General features: G+C 48.5%; 2 protein-coding genes across 6 annotated transcripts in view; one reads left to right on the top strand and one right to left on the bottom strand.

Annotated features, from left to right (window-relative positions):
* MED12 (mediator complex subunit 12) overlaps positions 1-21,360 on the bottom strand; it is a 40,608-nt gene extending 19,248 nt beyond the window's left edge. For 2 of the 5 annotated variants that reach the window (XM_086756734.1, XM_086756735.1), the window contains exons 1-23: positions 21,140-21,360; positions 20,695-20,799; positions 19,671-19,862; positions 17,773-17,932; positions 16,296-16,471; positions 15,919-16,029; positions 15,116-15,370; positions 12,235-12,381; positions 11,814-11,913; positions 11,239-11,375; positions 10,269-10,430; positions 9,440-9,566; positions 8,582-8,811; positions 8,070-8,150; positions 7,009-7,182; positions 6,588-6,732; positions 5,550-5,668; positions 5,256-5,399; positions 4,298-4,461; positions 3,909-4,040; positions 1,406-1,633; positions 1,064-1,208; positions 655-775 (exon numbers count right to left, since the gene is read on the bottom strand). In XM_086756734.1, coding sequence (XP_086612860.1) covers positions 655-775; positions 1,064-1,208; positions 1,406-1,633; positions 3,909-4,040; positions 4,298-4,461; positions 5,256-5,399; positions 5,550-5,668; positions 6,588-6,732; positions 7,009-7,182; positions 8,070-8,150; positions 8,582-8,811; positions 9,440-9,566; positions 10,269-10,430; positions 11,239-11,375; positions 11,814-11,913; positions 12,235-12,381; positions 15,116-15,370; positions 15,919-16,029; positions 16,296-16,471; positions 17,773-17,932; positions 19,671-19,862; positions 20,695-20,799; positions 21,140-21,238 — 3,454 coding nt within the window. In that variant the 5' untranslated portion in view covers positions 21,239-21,360. The remainder of the gene's footprint in view (positions 1-654; positions 776-1,063; positions 1,209-1,405; positions 1,634-3,908; positions 4,041-4,297; positions 4,462-5,255; positions 5,400-5,549; positions 5,669-6,587; positions 6,733-7,008; positions 7,183-8,069; positions 8,151-8,581; positions 8,812-9,439; positions 9,567-10,268; positions 10,431-11,238; positions 11,376-11,813; positions 11,914-12,234; positions 12,382-15,115; positions 15,371-15,918; positions 16,030-16,295; positions 16,472-17,772; positions 17,933-19,670; positions 19,863-20,694; positions 20,800-21,139) is intronic. The other 3 variants (XM_086756736.1, XM_086756737.1, XM_086756732.1) reach the window with 2 other exon arrangements.
* Positions 21,361-22,159: 799 nt separating this feature from the next.
* On the top strand, positions 22,160-26,699 carry IL2RG (interleukin 2 receptor subunit gamma). Its single transcript, XM_010129917.2, has 8 exons — positions 22,160-22,274; positions 24,062-24,152; positions 24,378-24,562; positions 24,693-24,835; positions 24,945-25,107; positions 25,559-25,667; positions 25,739-25,823; positions 25,911-26,699. The coding sequence occupies exons 1-8, from the start codon at positions 22,163-22,165 to the stop codon at positions 26,019-26,021; spliced, it is 999 nt and encodes a 332-aa protein (XP_010128219.2). The 5' UTR covers positions 22,160-22,162; the 3' UTR covers positions 26,022-26,699.
* The last annotated feature ends 17 nt before the right edge of the window (positions 26,700-26,716 follow it).

The raw sequence follows: 26,716 nt of genomic DNA on the forward strand, positions 1-26,716 counted from the left end.
AGCTGATGCTCAATGCAAAAGCTATTCACAGTGCACTGCTCTGGAGCACCCAGTTGAGAAGCTGCAGCAGCCTTATTGTATTTACAAATATGGAGTATGTGCAGCAATTAACAGGCAAGGGAGCAAATCCATATTATCCCCAATGACATGCACTGCATTATGCTTGTTCCACCTTTCCAACTTCACCCTGTCAGAATCTGGATGCTACAGTCCCCAGAACAAAGCTAGGAAGGCTGGTGGCAGAGTAAAGGCAGAGTGACTCAGGTGCTGTAGGTCCAATTGGTCAGCTGGCTGCCCTAGCCAAAATGCTAAGCTGAACCATATCAGCAGTGGGAGGTGTACTGCTGAAGTTCAGAGCTGAGTACACTGGTCAGACAGTGCAGCTGATAACATCTCTCCATGCTTATTTCAGCTTGCATACAAATTCCAAAGAGCAAGACGTTGAAAAACCTTAGCACAACGAGTTTTTGATAGAAACCAAAAGGCCAGAAACTCTCTAAAACAAAGTGTTATAGTATGGTTCTTAAGTACCATACTATCAAAGAAATATTGGAGGCATGTTTAACAACTATGGGGTTCACAAAGTATCCATTAAGCACAGGCCTTTGGGCCAGAACCGAGACTAAGACTAGCTTTCCGCAAGGATGCACTTACCAGCATTGAGGAGCGAGGGGATAGCAGCACAGCGAATCAGGTCCTCCAGCAGCAAGCACTGCCGGGCAATGAGAATGGCAACAAAGGTGGCCAAGGAATCATGGAAAGATAAGTCACTGACCTGAAAGAGAGGAGATTAGCCAGTGATCACAACAGTCTCTGCCTCATTTCCTCTGTCAGCAACTCCTCAGCTTGCCTAGGAGTTGGGGGGTAGAAGGGCCCACAACCCCAGGTCAATGTCCATGTTGCCCAAGCTGCAACAAACACCAAAAAGTAGCCCCAGTATTCAAAGCCTTTCCCCTGTCCTCAGAAGATAAAGCCTCCATCCTTTGTTAATTTCTGCCTTCTTCCAATGGATCCCTCCACTCTTGCTTCAATTCCTTTTCCCCTTTTGAATGTTTGCACTTGCATCAACATTGCAGAGGAGATCATTGAAGCCACAGGTCCCGTTATTGGAGGAACAGCACAAAGCTTTGAGCACACCCAGCCACTCGGCGCTTAGAGACTTGCAGTACCCAGTTAGCTCAGCACACAGGATAGCAATGTCGTTCACCCTGTTAAATAAATAATGACAAAAGCAGAGGGTCAACTTTGCTACTCATGCATGCCATTAGGTCAGTGATTCTCTAAGGGACCCCAGCCTCAGCTTCTTCTTCACACCCCAAAACAGCCAAAGAATGGCTATTGGCTTTCTTACTCTCACCTGAAGTTTTTACTATCTCAGTAGAACCATGAAAGTTCTGCCTCTCACCTGTCTGGATCATGGTGTCCCACACACACATGCATAAGTGCATTACAGACGAAACTGTAGCGGTTGGCTGGGTTTTCATTGAGGCTCTTGCCCAGGTTGGTGTATGTAAAGTTATGTGCAGATGGATTTTCAATAGTGTCGATCATGAACTCTGGTTCCCAAAGCATGTTGGAGTCAGATGGCTCAACATTGCAGTAGATTGTGTTCTTCACCTTGGAGCAGAAGTCACTAAACAGGACCAGAAACACAACAAAGCTTCCGCTGAACTCTGATCAGCAAAGCAATTCTCTGCAAGACAAGCCCTCCGTGGGTAAGAACACGTGGAAACTCAAGATCACTGTGTACCAACAAAGACTCTACTAAAAGAGTGAAGCTGGTTCTTTGTTGTGGAAGCATCTGAAAGTTACCCATGGACTCAGTGAACATAAGATGGCAATGGCTATTCCAAGTCAGATAAGGGAAACATCTAGCTCAGTCTTTGGCGTCAGAACAGTTAATGCCCATAGAATAGTTTTAAGAGCAAGGCAGGCACATGGCAATACTACTCCAGCATCCTTTCCCACCCTGCTGCAACTTATGGCTGATAGATTTTCAGATAATGCTCTCCCCAACAGATTTTCCTCCTGCAAATCTGTCCACCTACTTTTTGAATCCAGTAGATTTTTGACGTTCACAACATGGAATGACTGCCATGTTAACTATGAGAACTATAAAGTTTATTCTTTTGTTCCAAACCTGCCATTTGTTATTTTCTATTCATTCCTTTTTGTGCTTGTATTTTGAGACATATTGAACAGTCAGTTTATTTTCCATATCAACCAGATCTTTACAAACTTCTACCCTTCCCCTTCAGTCCTCTTCTTCTGTGGGGAGGAGATTCAGTTCCTCATAAGGAAGTTATTCCAAACCTCTAGTCATCTGTCCACTCACCCTCCTTTGGGCCTAACTCCACTACATGCTTTTTGCAGTCTGTTGCCCCAAACCATAAGGCACAGTTGTACCATGACTTACATGGTGGCCTAATGATGCTCTCTGCTCTGTTATCCTCTCCTTTCCAAACAATACCTAACATTTAATTTGCTTTTTTACTATTACTGAGTACTATGACAACATTTTCAATTATATATCTGTTAAAGTTCAAAGATCCTTTATCTAACTGGTAGTACATATTCATCACTACATAAGAGTTTGAAAGGAAACACAGACAATCCTATGTGCATTATTTTATGTTTAACAATACTAAACTTCATCTCCCAGTTTATCACCCGATCATCACCATTGCACCCTACTATAAACAATGTGCAGCCAACTTCTATTGTTATATGCTGAATAACAGTTATATGAGAAGTTTCGATATCACCAATCATACAATTTCCAATGCATAGAACAGCACAAGCACTAGCAGAGAACTACGGGACTCCTCATGCAGGGATCACCCTCAAAATACCAACTCCTTTCCACTCCTTGTCTCCATCTCTAACCTATTGTCTGCCTTCTAGAGAATATTCCCTTTTATCTCTGGCCATTTACTTTAACACCTTGCTGAACAGGTTTTGGGAATTCAGTTAGACTAAAATCAGGTTTCTCATTTCTGTACGTGTGATAACTTCTTCAAAGAACTCTAACACACCTGTGAGCACAGCACTCACTCTCTCTTTCTCAATTCAGAATAGAGAGAGACTTCAAAGGCTCTCAGCAGCCAGGAGTTTAGCCAGCTGACACCAAGGCACAAGCCACTCTCACAGTCCTCCAGTGCACAGTAACACAGAGAGTTAGACATCCCTATGGCACGCCTCCACTGGGAAAAGTAACAGGGACCAGTGGCTGTGAGAGAAGACAAAGTGAAGAGCTGTACTGGGAAACAGGGCTGTCAGGAGAATTACCGTTTCACAGGATCATGTAAGCAAAAAGCCAGGGAGACCTGTGGACTCCATCTCTGAGCTGCTAAGGGAGAAGCTCCACATGGAGCTGGTCGGGGCACAGTTCCCAGGAGAAGAATTGCAAAGGGCAGAAGGCTGCAGAGTAAATTAAGTCCCCAGGACAGAGCCTGGAGGCAACATCAGGAAAGCAGAACCTAGACAGCCAACAGAGCCAGAACAAGGATAAGGAGTGCAAAGTAGCATAGGAACAAATCCAGAACCAAGCAGAGTAGGTTCAGAAGCAGTCCAAGGATTATTAGGGAGCTGAGCACAAGCAGAGAACAACCTTTAGGATAAACTGCTCTGAGTTTGGTAGGAACAGACCTCTACTTCTGTCCTCTAGGAGCGGGGCAAGAACAGACCTGTGAAGGTGCAGAGGACTACTGAAGGCAATTTAACAAAAACAGCTTGATGATCTAAGAGGGAAGATTACGCACTGGGTAAAACAGGCAATACCCCCAAGACTTCAGGTCCCTATTAAGAGGGTCTCAGGGGCAATCCCATCAAACAAGACCACAAGCAAAGCTTAAGCCAAGGTGCTATACTGGTCAGCATCCACTGCATCCCACCTGCCTCAGACTCACCTAAAGAGCTCCCCAAATTTACTTTTGAGATGACTGCAGGAGGTATACAGGTCGTAGAGATAAGCCAGGATACAGCGCTCTGCCGAGGAGCCATCTGAGCGGTTCATGCCATGTTTCACCACCCCACACAGACTGCATAGAGACAAAAAAAATGCTGCAGCAACATGAAAATAAAATCTGAAGGAATAACCTCGTTACATAGATATCTTCCTGAGCTCACAGCAACAGTGCTCACTGTAACATATCCCATCCCCCACAAATTCTGTGAGCTGAACTCTCAGGCACAAAATTGCTGCCTTTATGGAAAGACATAGATATATCCCTGCCCCTTACAAGCCCCCAGAAGGTACACTGCTTCCTTCCACATGGTGAGGTGAAGATTCCCTTACCCTTCGAAGACCTGAGCCATCTGGTCCTGGTTCAATATAAGGCAGGAGTGGTAGTGCCGCAGCACAGCCACGATGCACAGGCACAAACTGGTAGTGTAGCTGCCAACAAGGTCGGAGGATTTCAACAGCAGTTCTGCCTCCACCACGCTCAGTTCATTCAGCAACTGTACCCAATGACAGAAAAACCCTTCAACAGCCACTGGGGTACGGTATGGTCAGAAATGGAGCAGGCATACCACACCCACAGCCTACAGGACCTGCCAGGAAAGGGAGTGGTAGGCACTTTCTGCCTAGAGATGTACCTCTGGAAGAGCTGGCACCCCATACTTTGGTACAATGCCTCACTCAGGCAGTACAAGGGCCTGTCAGTGCTTGGGTATCAGAGGGCAATTGGGACACGGGCACAGACAGTAGCAGGCAGCTCGTCTGGAATTTTGTCCTGCATAAATCTCACTCGGCTCCCTTTATTAAGGCTAACAGCCTCAATTCTGTCAGCAACCATAGCAAGGCTTCAAGAGGCACCTGGCACAGGCTGCAGAAATAGCAACAGGATTTTAGCAGGATCCAGAAGGCAGCCTGTGCTGCCATGTGCCAAGGATCTTTCCAGGGGAGCAAGGTGGGAGAGCCGCCAGAGACAAACAATCTCCTTCTCACTCAGAACAAGGCCTTGCTGCAGCCAGGGACAAAGATGCAATGCAAATCCTTTGGAGACAACCCTGAAGCCTCTGGAAGAATAATCTTCAGAATAGAACATGTAAGACCACCTGCCACAAAAATGTTATTCCTAACAGCTGCAGCCCAGAAGCACCGCAATGACCACCTAATCTGACCACGTCCATGACACAGGTCAGAGGTTCAGCAATAATCCCAGGAGCAGCCCAACTACCACAGCATATATCTGCTGCCTTTCAGGCTGATGAACCACTCCCCCGGAAGCATTTGAACACTCTGCACTTACCTGGATGGCAAAGTCGATAAGACCACTGATATTGAGTGAATACTCCATCAAGTCAAATATGAACTGCACGTGCTGTACCAGAGGCAGGTGGTATGACATTCCCAAGGCAAAGCTGGTGATCTGTTCCAAGACATTGCGAGATACCTGCAAGCGCAAGATGACACACAGTACTATCTCCCCTTGCTGAATTCCCTCAGCAGGCCCATCTCCCTTTCCCTCTGGGAAGCTGCTCTCAGTAATGCAAAGGGACACAGTCAGGGCCCAAGAAGGACAGCAGTCTTGAAAGTTTCATACCTGAGATGTGACTTGATGCTGATCAAAGTGAGAAAGGTGCTGGAACTTTGCAAAGATATCCTCAGCTGTTGGGAAAGCTTCTGGCTTGCTCTTTTTCCTCTTCTGGCCTTCCTCTCCACCTATCAAAGTTGAAGAGATCAGAAAACAGTATTAGACTACCTTCCTAGAGGAGGACTAGACATCAACCATCAGCACCTGCCAGTCCCTCAGCAAGACCAGCCCCTGTCCTGCAGCACAGTCAAAAGCTCAAGTCTCAGATCTTAAACTGATAAGGACCATCTTGAATTCAAAATTATGAACTGCTGAGGAAGGAATTTCTAACCTGAGAATGACAGCAGGGTTAACATCTAGTTTATCTCAACTGAAGGTAATCCTTGAAGGGGGAAAATACTTTCTCTCTCGATTTAGAGGTACACTGATTTCCTGATGAGAACAGACATTCTGGATTAGAGATGTTCAGCCTCAAAACTTCCTTCTCAGAGCAGCTCACCTTTTAAAGAATCATCTTTCTACCACATTTCAAGTTGCCTTTCAGGAATCAGACTACGAAAAAAAAAATTGTAGCCAGATTATCAGCTTTCTATTGATTTTGACACATCTATCCAAATTTCCCATCCTATGCATTTAGCATGTGCCCCAAGCATAATGGTATGCTATATTTAATCAAAGTCTTTGCTGAATATGCATAAGCAAAGTCCTCTTGGCTTCTTGTGCAAGGATCTAAGCGCAAGAACTAAAGAAAATAAAATTAAAAAAGCCAAAGTTTTGGCCAGGATCTCTCTCTGAACCTGGTATGACTTAATCCTCTTCTGAAGAAAAGTTCAATTAAACAGACATTGTCAGCATGAAATCAATCATCTTATTTGCTGGTTAGTATCTTTGGGAACAGAGTGCCATCACAGACTCTCAGTGGCTGATACAACTTATGAGGTGCTGCAGATTATATAAAATCCTTTCACTGTGAGACTCCAGACAAAGGAGCCAGCCAACTGGAAAGACACTTCTACTTTAGAAAGGAGTGGCTCAAGCTCTACTAACCAGTCTCTGCAGTGCTCTTTCTGTTTAAGACTTTTAGAATGTCTTTGGTTATTTTCTTGATCATATGCCGAGCATCATCCCGCTGTTTTCCAACCCCAAAAAGAACTACCAGCCGTTGGTTACACTCGTGACTGCATGACTCCTCCTAGGGAACCAAAAGAGACAACTGCATTAGCAACTATGAGGCTGAATGCTTTAATCTTGTTTCACATCTGGATCTCTTAAGGGAAAAGGAAAGCACCATCTCAGAAGGTGCTCTGGGAGTAAGTAAGGAGACATTTTAAGTAAATCGCCTCCTGCAGCAGTGCAGGAAAACATGACTGCTCCTTACTCACTCACAACAGTACTGCAGGAAATACGGCAGCCTCATAACCAGAGCATAAGGCAGCAATAGGGGAGTGGTTATGAGCAGGTCTCATACCTGAGGAATAGGAAAGTGTGTTGCATACTGGATGTGCCGAGGCTGGTCATACAGAGATGCTAGCATTCCTTCCACAGATTTATCCTTGAGCAGAAGCTTTGCTTCCTTTTCAGGATCTGGTTTCTCAGGGGAAGGACTGGCTTTAGATTCACAATGCATTGGAGGAGAAAACATCTAGGAAGACATAAGAACAAGAAAAGCCAGTTAGGGAACATAGTCACACAACAGTGAAGATCGCTGAAAGAAGGTACATCTGCTCAGGCCTAAAAAGGAGCAGGAAGAGGAAGGGTTGGTGAAACATCCAGTTCTTACAGCAATGACCAAGGCAATGTGCTAATACACTATTCTAATTTCTGCTTCTAGTCCCTACTGTATGTTGAGTTAAAGACAATAGGAAATAAATAACCATGACTTAGGATTTTGGAAACAACCACCTCCACAGAACAAGCAAGGATTCTGGGAAAGCCGCATAGCTCTGCAGATCACACCTGCCCAACATGTACCTTTAAAGGCCAGAAATGACTGGAGGGATGTAGGTCCTCAGAGATTTTAACCACCACAAGTTATTTGTACTACCAAGTGCTTCAAACCATTCTGTAACCAAGAACTATACCCACAAATATTACGAAGAACTGTAAAACTGAAGAAGTACTGAAGGCCACACAGCACAATGACATTAGACCTGTGTCTTCTCCCAGGTGAACAAGAAAACCCCTGCCAACAGCACTCCTGATCTCCTGGTGCTATCATCATCATCCATTTCCCATCCACTTCCAAGGAGCCCACTTCCTACCCTGCCCAAACACTGGGCTGGCAGTGGCCAGAGCGTAACTGGTCCCAGGAATTACTGGAACTAACTCTACTTTGATGGATCCCGACCTGTGTAAACAGGTTATACAGACCTTTTTACATTGTCAGCTGGCTTACAACTCAGACACTTCTACCATACCGGCGCTACAGCAGAGAGGGAGTACTCACACAAAAGCGAGGCTTATGCTGTCCCTGGTCCCACTACAACATACTGACCTACTGAGTAGCAGGTAGAAAATGCAGGAGCATACCGAAAAGTCTGTCTTCTCCATGTCATCAAAGATCATGCTGGAGTTGTGGTCAATGTCCATGGGCTCAGAAAGACCTGTGTCCTGGGAACAGACAGAGCAGTTTTACGTCTCAGTGGTGCACCAGGGAACAAGACAGTATTTGTTTATCACAGCACTCGATGTCAGTGTTGGACAGTGACAGCAACAGACCAACGCACCCATGGTGCCTGGCAAGTTGGAGCCTAATACACTGCAAACATCATAGACAGGCCTCACACAGCACCTCATGACAGGCAGCTCTGCTCCAAGCAGTGCAAGATTTTCCTGTTTACTCCTTTACAGTCTGCAGGCCCTTTCCAGACACTTAGAACATAGCCTTCTACTGTTGAAACCGAAATGGCTGGGGGAAGGAGAAGCATAATTCACTGGTACATCTTCCAGCACGTGATAGCAAGGAGGCTGCAAAGCTGGTAAAAACAGGCAAGCACAACACAAGGACACATACAGAAGGGCCACGGTGCTTGTGCCCTCACCTCAAGCTTGATGCCACTGTTTCCCTCTGTCTCCTTCCTGTCGTGCTCCTCAGCAGTGTCATCAAAAGGTGAGGGCGGGCGAGGCCCATGAGAATCCAGGGCAAGATCACCCCGTGAGATAAGCGTGCACATGTAGATGTTGTGAGAGAAGACATCATGTCGGATTAGCTCACAGAACAGCAGCACCAGGTTAAAGAACTCCACCTTCTCATTTTCCTTCCCAGGATCAGCTGAAAGGACAGCACGGTCAGGACTACTAGAGCTCTTCCACAACATTCTGAGCAACACCAGGGCTAGAGAAAGCGTTTCCAGACATCTCAACATAGTAACTGATACACAGTTCTGAGATTACAGCAGGGACTAAAAGCAGAAAGCCTAGTTTCAACAGGTGGCAATTAAGTAAGTCAGCAGCTCTCCAGTTAGTCTCACAGACCAGAGGCACAGGACTTCAGTCTGGAAGTGCTATTCCTGGGTGTACCAACAGTTGCCTGCATCATTCAGAGTTGCATCTTATCCTCCTTCATCTGTTTACAGTACTTCCACTGAGAGACTCTTCCAGAGCATTGTCACTTACTAGTTAGAAACCTCCCTCTATTCCTCAGACCGAATTAATTCCTGATCAGGCTATACTCATTTATTCTTGGCCAATGCTCTCTTAACAAAAGTGCTTCCGCATTATCCTTCTGTCACCTGGCCCTCCAGGTTGCTTTCCTTCCCTCTAAAAGTATGCTCTGGATGGCAAGGAAGTCAGAGAGAGAATTTAGGTACATCCAAGATGCAAGAGAATAGCACACAAATTCAAAATTTGCAGGAGAGGGAAAGCTACAAACTGGGAGATGACAAGTTCTTATTACATACTTAGCATAGGAGCTTGAGTGTCAAGGAACTGCATAAGGACATCCTGAAATACAGGAGCGCTGGCTGCTGAGAGAGAGCCTGAGGAGATGGAGCCCTTCTCATCCACAACTTCAGAGTCCCCACATCTCTACAGAAACAGAAAAAAGTATCGACTGCTGTCACACAGGAGAAACTCACTATCCATATATCTCAAAAAAGAAGGCTTCAAAAGAATTTTCTTATAAGCTACTTCACAGCCTCCAAGCATGCCAGTATTGAGCGGAGACTTTATCGCTCCCTACAACTACCTGAACGAAGGTTGTAGTGAGGTAGGTGTTGGTCTCTTCCCCAAATAACCAGTGATAAAAAAAGAGGAAATGGTCTCAAGTTGTGGCAGGGAAGGTTTAGATTGGATACCAGGAAAAATTTCTTTACTGAGGGACTGGTCAAGCATTGGAACAGGCTGCAGTGGTGGAGTCACCATCCCTGGAGGTGTTCAAAGAACATGTAGATGTGGCACTTCAGGACATGGCTTAGTAGGCGTGAGGGTGTTGGATTGACAGCTGGACTTGATGATCTCAGAGGTCTTTTCCAACCTTGATGATTCTATGATTCCACATTGCAATCACTCGTCTTCAAATGTATCCAAGAAATGGGATACAAACCATCCCACAGGCTCATTTATGACCTACTTTGCATTAGATGGAGCAAATGTCATAATTAACAGCACCAGTGTTAAGAGGCATTGTGCTGCTAAGACTCTGCCTTCCAGTGTCATAGTTAGACAACTGTAGTTAGGTAACCCCTGCTCTCCTTTACCACTGCTAGCCTTCCAGGAATAAGGACTTACCTCAGCCTCTATCTCTGCTTGACGCTTCTCCAGGAGTTTGGCCACGACCATAGCCCTGTGGCGCCCAGAGCGTTTATAGCTGACAGCCCACTCACACAGCAAGGCCACCACTGCATCATCGTCTGGGGAGATCTGTTGAGATGTAAGCACTACAGTGAGAACCTGAAACAAACAGAAGACATGAGCAGTCCTAAGGCCTCAGGTTGGATATAACTGTGAGTCTGCTTCTAGTAGAGTAGAGCCTGAAGTCCCCTCTTTCTAACATGGAGGACAGACGTCAAGCTAGAGCCCTCCTGCTTTGTCTGTGCTTTGACTCCACTTTGCAACATGAGGTGATCCACAGCTCTTGACAAATCTGCAGGCTGGCTTTACTTCAGAAAATAATCTCTCTTCTAGCAGCATATCTATGGAGTGCTAATCTTAGCATAGAGTGAAACACAGCTTCTCAACCGCATTATATAAAGTAAGCAAGCTAACAGTCCTGCAGCTCACTTCCATGAACCAATGCAGTATTGGTTGCACTATGGTCCTACGCATGATAAATATGTCACGTCCCAGGCCAAGAGGAACTTGAACTGTGAGCTCCCAGACTCCCAGGAAGCAGGTGCCATCACGGAATCTGACAAGGCTAGCATTTACTTCTCAGACACATAACATGTCTTTATCATCAGTCTGCTATCTGGACTGATGTCTTCCATGAGGAGACTCTCCTCACTTAGGCGTGTGGATTCTATCAAGCTTACATGTATTTGTTAGTGTAGACTTTTCAAGGCACAGACTGCACCCCATTGTCGCTTTAGTACCTCCCTAACTTAAGGCTGCATGAAATCCTATTCAATTGAGATTGCATCTCTTGGCCAAAGGCCACTACCTAGTCAGCTCTCTGCAGACACAGGACAGTAACTGTGGAATATAAACAATAACACAGCCATGTCCAAGACCAGGGCCCAGCAGCAAAGTCCCAAGGCACCTCATGACTGTCTTTGGTTGGACCCAACCCAAATATCCTGTTATACAAGGAATCTAAAGAGTTGCTGAAGTCAGATCTTTCAAAGCTGTGACTGTCCAGAACTTCTAAAGTGTGCAAGACACGGCCAATAGTGAAACCTAGAAGAGAACACAGAAGAGAAACGCATATTTAGCAACTCATGTAACAGACTCCGTAGTAAAAGTTCTGAGAGCTCACTGCTCAGGAGACTGCCTAAGGAAAGCTGCACCAGTCAGGCAAGGGTCCACCTAACTTAGTATCTTGACTCTCACAGTGGCCAACAGCAGAAGCTAGGGGAAAGCATCAGAATGGCATACATACAAGAGTATAGTTCTCTGGTACACATTTCCAGCTTCCAGCAACAGAAACACCCCCTATGCCTGGGGAAATAGACCCAGAATTTTGCACTGGAAAGAAAAGTGTGGGTTTTGTTCCATTGTTGACAGTAAACACCAACAGTAGCAAACAGGAAAAGTCAAAGGAAATAGCCAAACAGGAGGTTTTTCAGGATAACATGTAGAACAGGGGGAGAGAAACTTTAACCTACAGCAAGTTACCTGCTGGGGTTTCCTGGCACTTGTCAAATGACCAGCGAACCTCCACAGCCTGGCCACGTTCCTTTATTTGCTGTTCAATTTCACGCAGCTTTGCCCGAACCTAAAAGCAACAGACTTGTGTAAACATACAACAGACTGCCTTAGAAGTCCTGTGTACAAAATTATCAGAAAACAAAGCGCATGAAAGTAGTTCTCTCCAACAACAGATTTTGCCTGTCTTCCAAGGAACATCATCATCTTACTTATAACAGAACCACAGCAGTTAATTCCACAGGAATTAACTGCTTAATTTCTTCACAATTTCCCTGGGACAGCAGCTCCAGCCCTGGTTATCAAACAACATGAAAAGAAAATCCTGAGAGAGCCAAGATACAGCTATTATCCTGGACCACATGAGTTCTCTTCTTTGAAGGCTGCTCACCTGCTGTGTAAAGGCTGAATTCCCCCCTGGCATGGGCAAGTTGGATGGGGCTATAGGCAGGTGGTCCAATGGAGAGCCGGTCTTTATCCTGCTATCAGTCAATGAGTAATGCCACACAAGGGCACTTGGGCAACACAAAATTATACTCTGCAACAGATAGAAGAGTCAGTATCATCAAGCAAATCAAGGTAAAAACAGTTAAATTAGATTGCTTTCTACAGAAATAACTACTCCTTTATCCTACTGCCCAGGCATTCAACAACCTTTACAGATATTTAGTATTTTGGGTTTTTTTTGTTCTAAGCTCTGAGTCTTTGGGGTAAAGACCATCCTAGAATACAAAGGACTATTTTTGCTGCACTGAGTTTCTGGCCCTATGTGTGCTTAGGAAGCCAAGACCAGAGTTCCACGTTATCCAAAAGCAGTAACGTGTTGTTGCAGAGCTCCCTGCTGCTTCTAAACAGAACTTATTTTCTACAACTCATACTGTCAATGCACAATCCAACCCTCGTGGTCCAGGAGCAGCATTTACATTAGTGACTTACAGCCCTCATCAGGAGTAAAGGGTGAGAAGAAATATGAGTCAGACCCAAACTTATTATACTATATTATTTAATAATTACAAGTATGATTACATTGATGATTATAACAACAATATTATATATATGCATTTTCATTCTTATATGATCTTGTTCAGACACAGACAAAACTTCACTGAACAATTCCTAGGATACACTCCCACAGCTTCTGGCTCACAAGGAGCCAGGCATTAAGATGGACAACCAAGGCTGTTTTAAATACTCAAACCAAAGAATCCATCACATCTCAAGAACATTTGAGCAAAGTTTAATTACGTACACTTCTAGAATTGCATCTGTTTTCAGCCCAACTTCACCCCGCTCCAGCTTCCAACCACTAGATCTTATTCTGCCTTAGCCTTATCTACTACCTGCAGATCAGAAGATCCACAGAACTTCTATCAGAAGAGCTCCTCTGAGACATTTTAAAAAAAGATCAGAGTATCATTAACTAGTTTGAACCTTTTAAGCAGGTTGTGTTTAAGCCCCAAATCAGCCAAATCTTTGAGATGTATATGCTTAACCTAAAGAAAGCTCCTCAAACAAAAGATTTTTATATTTTAAAAGGCACATTTTATCACAAAGAAGCTAGGGAAGGAAAAAAAGAAAAAAACAAAAAAAAAAAAAACAAACCACCCTAAACTTTTTAAACTGAAAGTGACCAAGACAGACTTAATAGCAACACAAAGGAGTTAGTTATAACCCCCGCATGGCTCTCTAGCCCTTGCGGATAGATCCTTACTTCCAGCTAACTGCAGTCTAGGAATTTTCTTTCCACCCTGTTTGAGAGCTGGCTGGTTGCTTCTTGATCTCAAGTTTCTCTGTTGAGCTGCAGGTTCTCAAGCTCTATGCTTTCTTCCCCTCCACCTCCTCCTCCACTCCGCACTCTCTGGAATTTCCTCTACTTTAATGTACTCCTTTCCTCCCCTGGAAGGGGCAATCTCCACTCCTTCTGCAGGGACACACCTGATCTAGCCACTCTTGTCTTGAAAGAGAAAAACACAATGACGAACACACATGCTGAACAGAACTCATCTATCTCCATCTGCCACAAGGACAGTATGGACTGAGAACAGCATTTGCCCTTCAAACATCTATCAATAAGGCTTCAGCAACCTTGCCCTTTTACTGCAAGGTAAGGTTTAACCAATTCCAAGTATAAAGATTGTAAGTCTAGAGTCATTCCTTTTCACAGCCTGCTGCCACTCCTTAGGAGAGACCCAGTTCTTCCATAAGGAAGTGGGAGAGGTTGTTTTTCGTGTGTGCCAGTTGTTTGGTTTGGAAATTTTTTTTTGTTGTTTTGTTTTGTTCTGTGGGGGTGGGTTTTCCTGATAAGGAGTTGTTTGCTTTCAAGAGCTCACAAAATTACAAAGCACTCTTTCATTTCTGGCATATTTTCCTTTCCTAGATAACAACCTGTTACTGACATATACAAGATTAAATAACACTATTTCTCACCCCCTCTTCTGCAAAGCTTTCACAGCCATCTGAGGCACCTGTGAATCGAACAAAAGGCTCTATTCCAACCCATTTTTCTTATGCAAGTCAGTCAACAACACTGCTACAGCACTGACATCTGGTACGAAAGCTCTGTAACATATCAGCAAAGACCTACCCTTTGAACCATAGAATCTTAAGGTTGCAAGAGACCTCCAAGATCATCAAGTCCAACCATCAACCCTACACCACCATGCCTGCTAAACCATGTCCTGAAGTGACACGTCTACATGTTCTTTGAACACCTCCAGGGATGGTGACTCCACCACTTCCCTGGGCAGCCTGTTCCAGTGCCCAATCACTCTTTCGGTAAGGAAGCGTTTCCTAATATCCAATCTAAACCTTCCCTGCCACAACTTGAGACCATTTCCTCTTGCCCTATCACAAGTTATTTGGGAGAAGAGACCAACACCTGACTCCTACAACCTCCTTTCAGGTAGTTGTAGAGAGCTATGAGGTCTCCCCTCAGCCTCCTCTTCTCCAGACTAAACAATCTCAGTTCTCTCAGCCACTCCTCATAAAACTTGTGCTCCAGGCCCCTCACCAGTTTCATTGCCTGTCTCTGGAAACGCTCCAGCGACTCAGCTTCTTGTAGGGAGGGTCCAAAACTGCACACAGTAGTAAAGGTGCAGCCTCACCAGTGCCAAGTACAGGGCCACAATTGCTCCACTTACCATGACAATCATAGTTTGATATTTCTGTACTCAGGAAGCTGCTGACTCAGACTGTAATAACTTTTCTGTCATGGCATACAATGCAAACTGTCCCTGTTGACCCCACTATCACCAATCACTATTTAAACCTACCTGGAGGATGCAGCTGAGCCCATATACCACTGGCCGGTGCTGGGGGCACAGCAGTAAGTCGCTGAAAGGGTTGGGAGGAGGATTCCCTGCAGCTGGCTGAGGGGTGGGAGTTGAAGGAAGAGCATTCCCTGTCTGGGCAGACAGGATGTGGGGTGGGTGCCCGCCAGCACCATCCAGCTGCAAAGCAAGCCTGCGAGTGCAGAAGTACGCCAGACGTCTGGACAGGTATGCAGACTGCACAAACTCTCCAGAGTACTGCAGGAAAGAGGAAGGTGGGAAAAGGTTCTCGTGACAAGCAATATAAGAGAAACCCTTGACCCTCCCATAGCAGTATACTGTGTGGCACTGCCTTGCAGAGAGAGTCCCTTTTTACAGAGAGCTCCTTAGCATCATTGATCACCCCCTGGCTACTATGTATCAGAAAAACCCTTTAAATGTTCTACTGCAATGACTTCATGTATCAAAATGCACCCATATCCACCCTTCTCAGGGCTTCAAAGGTCTGTCTAAAATTTGTTGAAAGAAAAGCAGTTACTGTGTAGTGGTGCACGAGTCTACCTATCATAGCTATGACATGGGTAGGGATTACTAAGTCCAGTGCAGGAAAACAGGGTAAAGTAGAAAGAAACAGAAGAGAGTAGGAATAAAAAGGTATCCTTGCATGATCTAAGAAGGATGCTCAGAGGGACACTACCTAGCATTCTCAGTGCAAAATAGCTCATCACCCCTTAGAGAACAGGAAGGGGACTGGCAGCAGCGGAAGACAGCACTCTCCTGAAGGAAGTCAGGTACATATTTCTCACCCGCAGCAGAAGGGGTAGTAGCATTTTCAGAAATTCATCTTCTCCTGACCGTATCTTCTCAAAGCACTCGAGGACCCATGTCAGGAATTCATGCCGGTCCAGCATGCCATCCTGTACACAGATAAAAGCAGAGCCAACGGACAAAAGATGAAGCAACATTCACTAAGATAAGGCAGAGCAGCAGCAGCTTACTTTCTAACAGTGGAAATAACTCCAGAAGTTTGCAGTTCTGTACTACCCCTGTTCTACTACTGAGCTCAAAACTGCCAGTCTATTCACAGAAAGAGAATAATCAACAAAATTAAATCACTTTGTATCCGCTTCCCCTAGCCCTCCTCTGCTATGCACCCACTCAGCAGCCCCCTCCAGTCCCTCACCTGGAACATGAACATAGCTAGTTTCTCATTGTAGTCCCACTGCTTCAAAGCTTGTTCCACCTCTTGGGGCATTGGTCCAGATGGTGAACCACAGCCTTGCCCTGGGAGCTGTCTATAGAACTCTGCAATTTTCTGCAGCTGCTCTGACAGGTACTTGGTGATGATCTGCGTCCATTCTGCAGAAGAGAGAACAGGTTAGAAATGAGAGCCATGGTAAACAGAAGCAGGAAAGAACCAGACTGGTGCTCAGATGGAAACCCAAAAAACTTTCCTGTCATTTGAAAAGGACAGGAAGACAAAGAAATAAAAGTAAGTGCCACTATACTATCTTTGCTTGTGGCCTGTGGGTGGTAGGGACGAAGAGGTATCCACAGAAATAGGGAAAACGGGGAAAAACTGTGTTTGGGGGGCAGTGTTACTTTGTATGAGAAAAGTTGGGAAGAAAGAATCAGCAGGCAGAAAGAAGAGGCTTTCCAGCAGGCAGCAGTGTTAGGCCAGCCTGGTTTAACATCCTCAGTAATCTGACAGACAGCAGAAACACTGGAAACACTTCAACTCTGAACTTGTTTTTAATGTCTTTCAGATATCAGTGTAAAGCCACAATCAATGATTTTTAAAAAATAATTGTTTTTACTGAAATCTAACTGTATAAGAGGCAAACTCAACACACAAAGTGACAGCAAGATGACATTCCTCTGGGACAATGCAGATGGCAAAACTCAAGCCAAAATAGGCAAGAATATGAAACAAACAACACTTACAGGGTCAGCAGTAGGACAAAGACTCAAAGAAACAAGAAAGTAAATAGAATAAACATATCTAACAAACCAATCAACCTCCAGAAATAGAGCTAAGAAGCATTTGTAATTTTTATAACAAAGATAAACAAGAACGAAGAATCAAATCCATGGACTCCAGCTGCTAATACTGCTTCTCAAAGGAGTGTGGTCAGGTCCTGTAGTCACAGCCACACAAATCATAAAACAGCCAGGGGAGCTCCCCTAGACTGCAGGAATCTGGAGCAGGCCAGGATGCAAAGGATGTTAGATACGGGATCCAGTAAGGCTTAATAAAACTGGAAACACAAGCAGGGATTAACATACCGGAATTCTCTGGGAAATGTACATACTCACTTGAGAAGAAGCTAATTAGTCATCACTAAATTATAATGGTTACAGTGTTTCTAGGGTAAGAAGGAAAAACAGGTTATACAGCAGAGGAGCACAGCACAATTTAACAGGGAGACAGAAGACCTAGGCTCTCAGGAAGTATTTGTGGCTGCTAAGACTTATTTTTCAACAATGTACTCTCAAAGATGGACCTTGTTGTTTCAGACAGTTATGCATGTCAGAGCACTAGGACTTATTAGCAGGAAGCAAGTTTATATGGATTTCCAGACTACCTCACACTATTCAAGAGCAGGCTGAGAAAGAAACATCTGGGATGGACAAAACCAGTCTCCACACAAAGTGCTCACCAATGAAGGGATCGATGACGTGACGCTTTTTCACTTTGGTTTCTGTGATAGCAGCATAATAGGCACAAGTCATTTTGATGAGCCAGGCTGCTCTCATTACTGGAACAGTGTATTTCGCCAAATAACCAAAGACCTCTTCCTTCTTGCTAAAGATGGGCACCTGTAACAGAATTGAGAAGGAGAAATGCAAGCAAGTACTATTGCAACTAATTGCAACCACGGGAACTGTTTCAAAGCAACTACCTACGCTGTAGGCACTGAAAGCTGTGAAAAAGGTAAGAAGGGAAAAGGTACTGTGTTGCTCTGTATCTCAAAAAACCTACTTCAAGAATTCACCTCTGGTCAGAAAGCAACATTTCCAGAGCTGCATTTCAGTATAAACAGAAACAAAAAAAAAATTGAAAGACAGAAAACGGTTACATCACTGTAGCAAATCCACACCCCGAATTCTGCAAACAGCTTTGAGGATATCCTCCAGAGAGGTTAAAGCAACTACAAAAGGAACAGACAGATTGAGTCAGAAACGCAGAGTATCTACTATACAGACTGAAGATAGGACTCTTCATTTCATAAACAGAAGAGAGTGGCTACAAAAGTCTTGTAATATCATGAGTAGCCAAGAGAAGACTGTGACAAACAGTGAATTGAGTACTATAGTAGGCAGAAATTCATTAATCCAAGATTCAAAACTCAAGAGACAACATGGGAGGATACCAGTGAAATCACTGGACTGCAGATCTATAAACCAGGAAGCAATAGCACATCATAGGAAAAAAATACATCTGTGGGACTCATTTCCACAGGATACTAAGAAAAGCAAAAGTATGTGTGTGTTCACCCACAAATAAGAGAAATTCACAGAGAACAGGTCCATTTGGTAGGTATCCACAAGTCCCTGATTTACAAGTGGTTCAACTGCTTACTTGCTATGTTTCTTACATTCTTCCCAATTATTCTCTGATGCCTGAAAGACACAGACTACTTGGCTACCAAGAGTCACTGCTGTCATGTCTAAGGCCATGAAAACTGATGGAGCCCACTGCAGGAAACTAGGGAAGGCCTTGAAGGGTTCAAGCTTTCACAATGATCTCAGGAAACTGACAACCAACAGGCAAAGAAGATCACAAGGACTAATTTTATAAAGATACATATTCTGTGAAAATCTAATTACTTTATTTTGCCCCAAGAGTGACTCAGAACACCAAGGATCAGACAAACTCCAGCTTCAAAACTATGTGCTCTGCTACCATTTCACATCTGGGAGTTACATTTTTCCAGAATGCATACTAGAATCCTGAGTTCCTTGTTTATAGGCCCACCCTGACAGACAGTTAGCTTCCCTTGCTTTCTGGTTGAATAAAATGGCAGAGCAAGATCCTTCTTTCATACTCTACAGAATTCTACCAGGGAAATGTCTAGCCCTAGAGGACCATGCATAGAAGTGCCCTAGCCTGGCTGAGACCAAGCTACAATACACATACTATTCCCAGCTTAAAACCAGAAACATCTGTCACTGCAACAGAAGTCTGGGAAGTTACTCAGCTGATTATTTCCAGTAATTTTCACTATGACTTTTGAGAACTTGAAAAACCCTCCATAATCCTCCTAATCTAAACAACAGACCAAAGGCAACAGTGGCAGCTCTTCTGAAAAAATAAACCAGTTGTATCATACAAGCCAAAATGCAAAGTTGAACACAAAATAACAAAACAGTTATTTGAGTGGGGACAACTACAGCCAGTGCACTCCAAATCCTGGATACGCTCTTCAAGCTGAAAGCTTCAAGAGATATAGAGAGAACTTCTCCAAATAGTAAAAACCTTCTACTACACAAAAATTTCAAAAACAAGCATAGATTAAATGCTCTGCCCTGCCAGGCAGCCTCTCCTGTAACATACCTTCTTAGCGAGATGAGTGAGGGGCTTAGTTCCAGCCAAATCTGTGAACCAGTTGTTTATGGCACTCTGAGAACGTGCTGTCACCAGCCAAAAGTTATCCTTCTGATTCACCTGAGGTTTCCGTCTTCCCGTGTCAGGCAGTGTATTGCACCGCAGCTTTTCTGCAATAATACTGCTAAAATTTGAACTGATCTGGAAAAAAAGAAAAAAGGATTAATTACATTTCACAGATCAAAGATCTAGTCTATGTGCTTAAAATCTCATTTATCATTCCTAACAGAAATCTCACCAGTATCAACTGATTTGAAACATAAAAAACCTGCCAATAATTTCCTTTGTTATACTTGCAAAGGGAATGCTTTGACAGTAACTCACAGAATACACAAGCAAGGACTCAAGTTGAGACAAACACAACTCTTTATAAATACTTGTCAAATCAGACAGAAGACTTCTCAGACAGACATCAGCCAAGGAAAACAAATACACCATGCTTATTGACTTCTTTCCATCCCAGGTCATTATTAGCCCTCTTGTCAAGGGGAGGGGTGGGGGCAGGAAGTTAACATCTTTATTTTAGAGATCAGAACATTGTAGCTGAAGCCTGTTATATAACTGCTATGTTTAAACTACCAGATATTTCAAGAAATCTCTTCTACCATGGCCATAATGTAACCAAACCAAGAAAGTCTCCCGCTCCTGGTACCTTAGTCTTCTGCTTTAATTGAGGAATATAAGCAGTTCTAGCTGCTGGTTTAACAGAGACTGTAGATATAGACCTACCTTTAAGATGCATGAAGCAAGATAAGAAGCTACTCTCTGAGTTGGGATGCAGTTGCAAAAGAATACTGACCTGTGATTCTACTGGGCCAGAAGGTTGGGTCCTGAAACACCTGTCCTAAAGGGAAGGCTCTCCTGGGTCTGGACACGGGGACAGAATGAGATCCAGAACTGTCCAGGGCCCAGCACCCTTCTCATACAGACACCAGGCCCTGCCAAACTCCCACACCATCCGGATGGCTCTCACCTTCGCAGGGTTGAAATTGACATTTTTGGCACTGCCGTGCTCGTCCCCAGAGACCGCCGGCTGGTTATTGAAGCCTTGCTTGACGTTCAGAGCAGTCAGCTCATCCTGCGGGGGAAGGACGATCAGCAGGGCCCGGCAAGGCCCCTCCACGGCAAACGCCCGCAGCCCCTGACCCCACCACGGCGGCTCGGCCAGCGTGGGGACAGAGCAAGGAAGGGGCCCGGCAGGTCCCAACCGGCCTCCCCCAGGCCCTGGCTGCTGGGCAGCGCCCCGGGCGAGTGCTGGAACACAGGGACCACGGGTCCCTCGGCCAGGCCGCCCACTCAGAACCCGGGGGCCAGTCGAGATAGGCCCCTCTCGCCCAGCCCCCACGGGGACGCAGGGCTCCCTACCCCCACCCTGGAAGCTCCTCACGGCCGGCCCCACACCCCGGATCCCCCTGCACCTCCTTCTGCTTGGGGTCCTGTGGGTAGACGTCGGGTGGGCCGAGGCGCGGTCGCTTGAGCGGGCGGTGCTCATAGCTGAGGACACCGAAAGCCGCCATCCCGAGTCAACCGGCGCACACAAGACGGCCGGGCCACAACAAGAACGGCGCGCGCCTGCGCGCTGCGCCGGGACCGCCCGAGCGCCGCCGGAGAGGCCCGAGCGAAGCGACCCTGTCACGGGCGCCGCCGAGGGGAAACGAAGGGCCCCGAAGCCTAGCCGAGGAAACACGAAGAATCCCGAGCCTGCGTCGAACGGAGGCGGAAAGTGCCGAAGACGGACGGAGGGGTCCAAGGGGCCCGCGGCGCCCCCTGGCGGAGATGCTGCGCCGCGGTCACGAGAGGCTGAGGTCACGCGATAGGGACATTCTCACTCCTCCATTTTCCCCAGGACCGCCCCGCGGCCCAGCGACCCCGGCCGCCCCCCCAGCTACTGCCCCCATCACCGGCCTCGTCAGTGGACCCCGCGACCACCCTCCTGAACCGCCCCCAACTTTCTACGGCTGCCCCCACGAGCCCCTTTGTGACCGCCTCTCTGTAGCTGCCCCGGGGACTGCCCCAGTGACTCCCAGTTCTGCCCCGTTCTCAGGGACCCAGCCCAGGACACCCCCGGGTCACGATCCCCACACTGGCCCTGCTCCTGCCGGGCAGCCCTGTGGGGCTGAACTCTGTGGCATGGCGAGGTGAGCTATGGGAACATGGCGAGATGAACCAGGGGATCCCAGTGAGGCAAGGTAGTGAGGCCCAGAGGGGTGAGCCGTGGGGCCTGGGCAGGAAGGATGGTGGGGCCCCAGTGGGATGAACCATGGGACCCCACTGGAGTGACCCATGGTCCCCATTGGAATGACTCGTGGAGCACCGTGTGGGGTGGGCCCCTTGGCGGTGGGGTGGGCCCCTTGGCAGCAGGCGGTGCCGTGGGGCAGGAAGCGGCGTGGGTGCGGAAGCCAGCAGCCCTGCGCAGTGGGCTGTGCGCAGAGGCTGTTTGCATGCGCCCCACTGCTTGCCTCACCATGGCAGTGCCCGGCGCCTTCCTTGCAGCTGTCCTCTTCCTCCTCTGCCGGCTAGGCCCCTACCTTGCTGCTGCCCACAGCCCTCCAGGTAAGGGGGCACATGGGTCCCAGGGGAGGCAGGAGGCTGTGGTGACCCAAGGGTGGTGGGGCTGGGGGATGCCGCTTACCGGTGATGGCGGACAAAGAGGACAGGATGTGGACTGGCGAGCCATTGCAATGTGCGCCAGAGACCCCACAGCCCCTCGATATATCCCAAGACCCCTGGCACATACATGGCCCCTTGCAGAGGGGCTGCCAGGAAAGCCAGGCTGTGCCAGAGAGCCCTGTTGGGTGTTCTTGTTCCTGCCCTAGTGCTGGAGCATCGCTGGCACCACCAGCCGCATAGCTACCAGCCCTGCAGCTCTCCTGGCCCTATGGCTCCTGGCCCCACAGCTCCCAGTCCCACAGCTCTGCCAGCCATGGGGCTGCCAGCCCTGCAGTCAGCATTGCCGGCAGTGACTGTGGCCATGGGGGTGGCACATGGCTGGCTGGGAAAGAGGGCAGCAGCAGGATGTGACGTGCTGATCCTATCGGCCCCGTGCATCAGCAGGGCAGGGCAGCAGCTACTCTTTCCATCCTAGTTGTGTCAGCAGTGCTGTGCACAGGCAGGGGACAGGGGACAGCGGTTCCTCTTTCCACCCAGCACCCTCACCCCAGCTGTCATTTTCTGAGAAAAAAAATCCACTTCTTGGCTGGCTGACAGTAGAACACGAGATTTCCGTGGAAACACAGCCCCTCTGTATCCCTGGGTTTCCTGGGCTGCTGGGAAGGTACCGTTTATCTCCACATGTGGAAACAGAAGAAGCGCAGCGCCTGTTTGCTCCTTTGCATTACATTGCAAACCAGCAAAGCCCAGCTCTGGCTTTCTTCTGACCCCGCAGTGCTGGCTGATGGGTTTGAACCTTGGAAGGGACCAGGTGTCCCATTGGCTTTTTTCTAGGGGGAAAAATCCAATTTTCTGGGAGCCTCCAGGACTGCTCTCAGCTGCCAGCAGCTGTTTTGGCACTTCCAAAAGCTTTGCAAGGTCCATCGGAGGATCTTGTCCCGCAACGAAATGTGCCCACAGCCAACAGAGCAGACTGCAGCATGGTAACTGACGTGGGGATTGACTGTGCCCTGCAGCCCCCAGCCAGCCCAGGATGTGGCTTCTGGCTGCGTGGGCAGGACTGGGGCACAGCATGGTGGAAAGAGGGGTTAGGAGAACCGGTGTGGGTGCCTGGAGCAGCTGCTTATCCTCCTGGGGCTCGGCAGTGTTTCCTGCAGAGATCAAACCACCAGGACTGGGCCCCCAGCCCCATGGTGAAGGGGCTGCAGTGGGAACACAGCCCAGCATAACCCACATCATCCAGACACAGGAACATGTGGGCACCTGCAAGCACCCAAAAGGGTAACAGCGAGATGAATTTAGCCAGAATGGGTTGGTAGGGAGGGGTTTCTGTTCCGTCCCACAGTGTCAGGGTCTGCAAACAGCAGCCACAGGGTGACTAAGGGGAGCAGATGGAGGAACTGGGATGAAACAGCATATCTGGATCAAGAAGAGCTAATGTCACGGATGTGGGAGGGACAGCTGCTTGACTAATGGTCCTTCGGAAGAAGATGCAGGGCTGCCAGTGGCCCCAGGCATCACCAACACAGCACATGTGAATGTGGCCTGGCATTGCAGACAGGCTGCATTGCTGCTCCGCCAGGAAGAGCTAGGCTTGTTAGGCTCCCGTGGAGGAAGGCTGACAGTGATGTGCAGGCAACATTGGCATGTACCGTGTCTCCCTGGTGCACCCCTGGGCCCTGGTGCAGCCACCCATCACCGCGGTGCCCAGTGGTGTCTGTCTCTTGCAGGGGTGGAGTGCATCCTCTTCAATGAGGAGTACATGACCTGCACGTGGGGGAGCAGAGAGACTCTCACAGCCAACTACTCCCTCTACTACTGGTAGGTGCCCTTGCCCCATGGCCAGCCCCACAGCAAGGTGTCCAGTGGTGGGTCCCTGTGTGGCATCACTGGTCCCAGCATAAGCCTGCACCTCTTCCCTGAGCCCAGGGTGGGGGAGGCTCTTTCTCCAGGGCAAGCAGGATGGGATGTGCTGGGGAGAGGGGTTCCAGGGACGGATGGGGCATGTGGGGTCTCCAGGAGCCCCGGTAACCCACTGCAGCACAGGTATGAGAACAGGTCCCCCATGGTGGAGTGCAAGCACTACCTGCAGGACCGGGGTGTCAGCGTCGGCTGCCGCTTCAACCAGAGCGACATCATCCAGTTCCAGCCTTTCCGTGTCCTCATCAATGCCAGCCTCGGTGGCAGGACCCTGGAGATCCCCAGTGAGCGCATGGAGCTGCAGGACCTGGGTACAGAGTGGTGGGGGGCACCCACTCTCCCCTGTGGGGCTGTGTGTTGTCCCCAGGGCTGCTCCATCATGTCCTGGCTGGTGATGGGGGCATGGGGCTGCACTCACCAGGCATCACCTGTGCCTTACAGTGAAACCAGAAGCACCCGTCAACCTGACCGTCCGCAACATGAGCAGCAACCAGTTGCAGCTGACCTGGAGGTCCCCATACCCCAAAGCCCAGTGCCTGGAGCATGCTGTCAAGTACAAGAGCAACAAAGACACCAGCTGGACGGTGAGAGCCCCCTGAATGCAGCACCCTCGCGGTTGTGCCCGCGGACGAGCCGTGCACCAGCTTCTACGGCAGTGCTGGCCCTGATTGCTTGGCTCACATCTCTCTGCAGGAGCACCGGGTGAAAGGAGACATCTTCTCCTTCCCCAGTGTGGACTATGAGAAGTACTACACCTTCTATGTGCGCAGCAAGATCAACAGCTACTGTGGCAGCACTCAGCTCTGGAGCGAGTGGAGCATCCCCGTGGTCTGGGGCAACAACGCCACCAGCAAGGGTAGGTCCTGGGGGCTGCAGCAGGATGGGATGGGCTGGGGTGTGGTGGGTGAGGGATGGCCAAGCAAGTGGAAAACTGGCCGAGGCAGCAGCTGTAGGGGCAGGACCCATCCAGGTGCCTGGGGCGCAGGCAGCGGCAGTGGCCTCTGCATGCTTTGCACTTCTAGAAGCCAAACAACCCCACCAGTGGGACCTGCTGACTTTTGCTGTGGGTTTCTCAGCTCTGGAGTGCTGCTTTGGCACGGCTAGTCCAGGACAGGGTCACCAGCCAGTTGTGGTGACAGCATGACAGCCGTCGGGACGGGCCCCTTCTCCATCCTCTGCTCCAAGCTGAGCCCTGCCATGGACAATGTCAAGCTTCCATGGCCACCCATGAAGGGCCAGTGGTGTCCCCACTCCACTGCCGTGGTGGTGCACCAGCCAGGGGTCCCTGTCACACTGGCTCTTTCCAGGCACAGTGGAGGAGCAACTGCACTGGTTCTGGATCCACACGGTCTTGATCCCCATTGCCTCTTGCCTGCTCTTGCTGGTCCTTGTGGTCCTGCTGGTGCGCATGGAAAGGTGAGTGTGGGGGACTAGTGAGGGGCAGCAGCGCTGGGGCCTTTCCCCTCTGACACAGCTCTCTCGTACAGGGTGTGGGTCATCCTCATGCCACGAATCCCCAACCCCAGCAAGAGCTTTGACGAGCTCTTCATCACCCACAAAGGCAACTTCCAGGTAAGGCAGCTGTGGGCAGCTCTGCCCCGTGGCGGGGGGGGGCTGTGCTGAGTGGTGGCTCCTCTCACCCTGTTCTGCTCCCTGGAGGAATGGGCTGGAGTCCCAAAAGATGTCATGGAGAGCTTCAAGCCCAACTACAGTGAGAATATCTGCTATGTGAGTGAGCTGCCCTCCACGGAAAGCTACGAGCCCCTCTAGGATAGTAGCAACCACCTGCCATCCAACCACTCCCTGGGGCCCCAGCCACCCCCTGCAAACACAGCCCCTGCAAGAACAGCTACCTGGGAGTGTGACACACTCCACCCCTGCACCTCACATGCTCCACACCCCTGAGACCTTGCTGCCCCGCGGGCCTTGCTCCCTGCTCCCACCCTGCCTGTGCCGAGTGCCCAGCACCCCTAGCCCTGCTCCAAGCCGTAGCCACACTCAGCCCCCTGCGACACAGTGGCTGTGCTGCACTGCAAGGTGCTGGGTAAGTGCAGCATGCTGGGTGCACTGCGTGGTGCATGCGCTGTCGTGCGTGGCACCCTGAGTGCACTATTTGTTGCACTGGATGCTCTGTGTGATGCATAGGGTATACTGGGTGCTGCCCCTGGTGAGGGGGCAGCCCAGCGGCCTGGCCCTAGCTGATGCCAAGCTAGGCATGCTTGGTGGCTCCTGCCTGCTTGGCAGCAGGCAGGAGCCACTCGCCAATCGACAGGCACACTGGAGCTAAGGAACGCCAAGGGCCAGAGGGGCCGTGCCACTGTGTCATCCCTGGCCTCAAGGGCTACTGCCCCTGGGGCACCAGGCGAGCCCAGCTGTACCACTGGGGCCTCGCTGCACCTTCACCTGCGCCCCGGGTTTCCTGCTGCAATAAAACTCTGCTGCCCTGGAGACTCCGCCCAGCCTTG

The sequence above is a fragment of the Chlamydotis macqueenii genome, chromosome 11 (assembly GCF_036417535.1).
Source record: "Chlamydotis macqueenii isolate bChlMac1 chromosome 11, bChlMac1.mat, whole genome shotgun sequence".
NCBI classification, from domain to species: Eukaryota; Metazoa; Chordata; class Aves; order Otidiformes; family Otididae; genus Chlamydotis; species Chlamydotis macqueenii.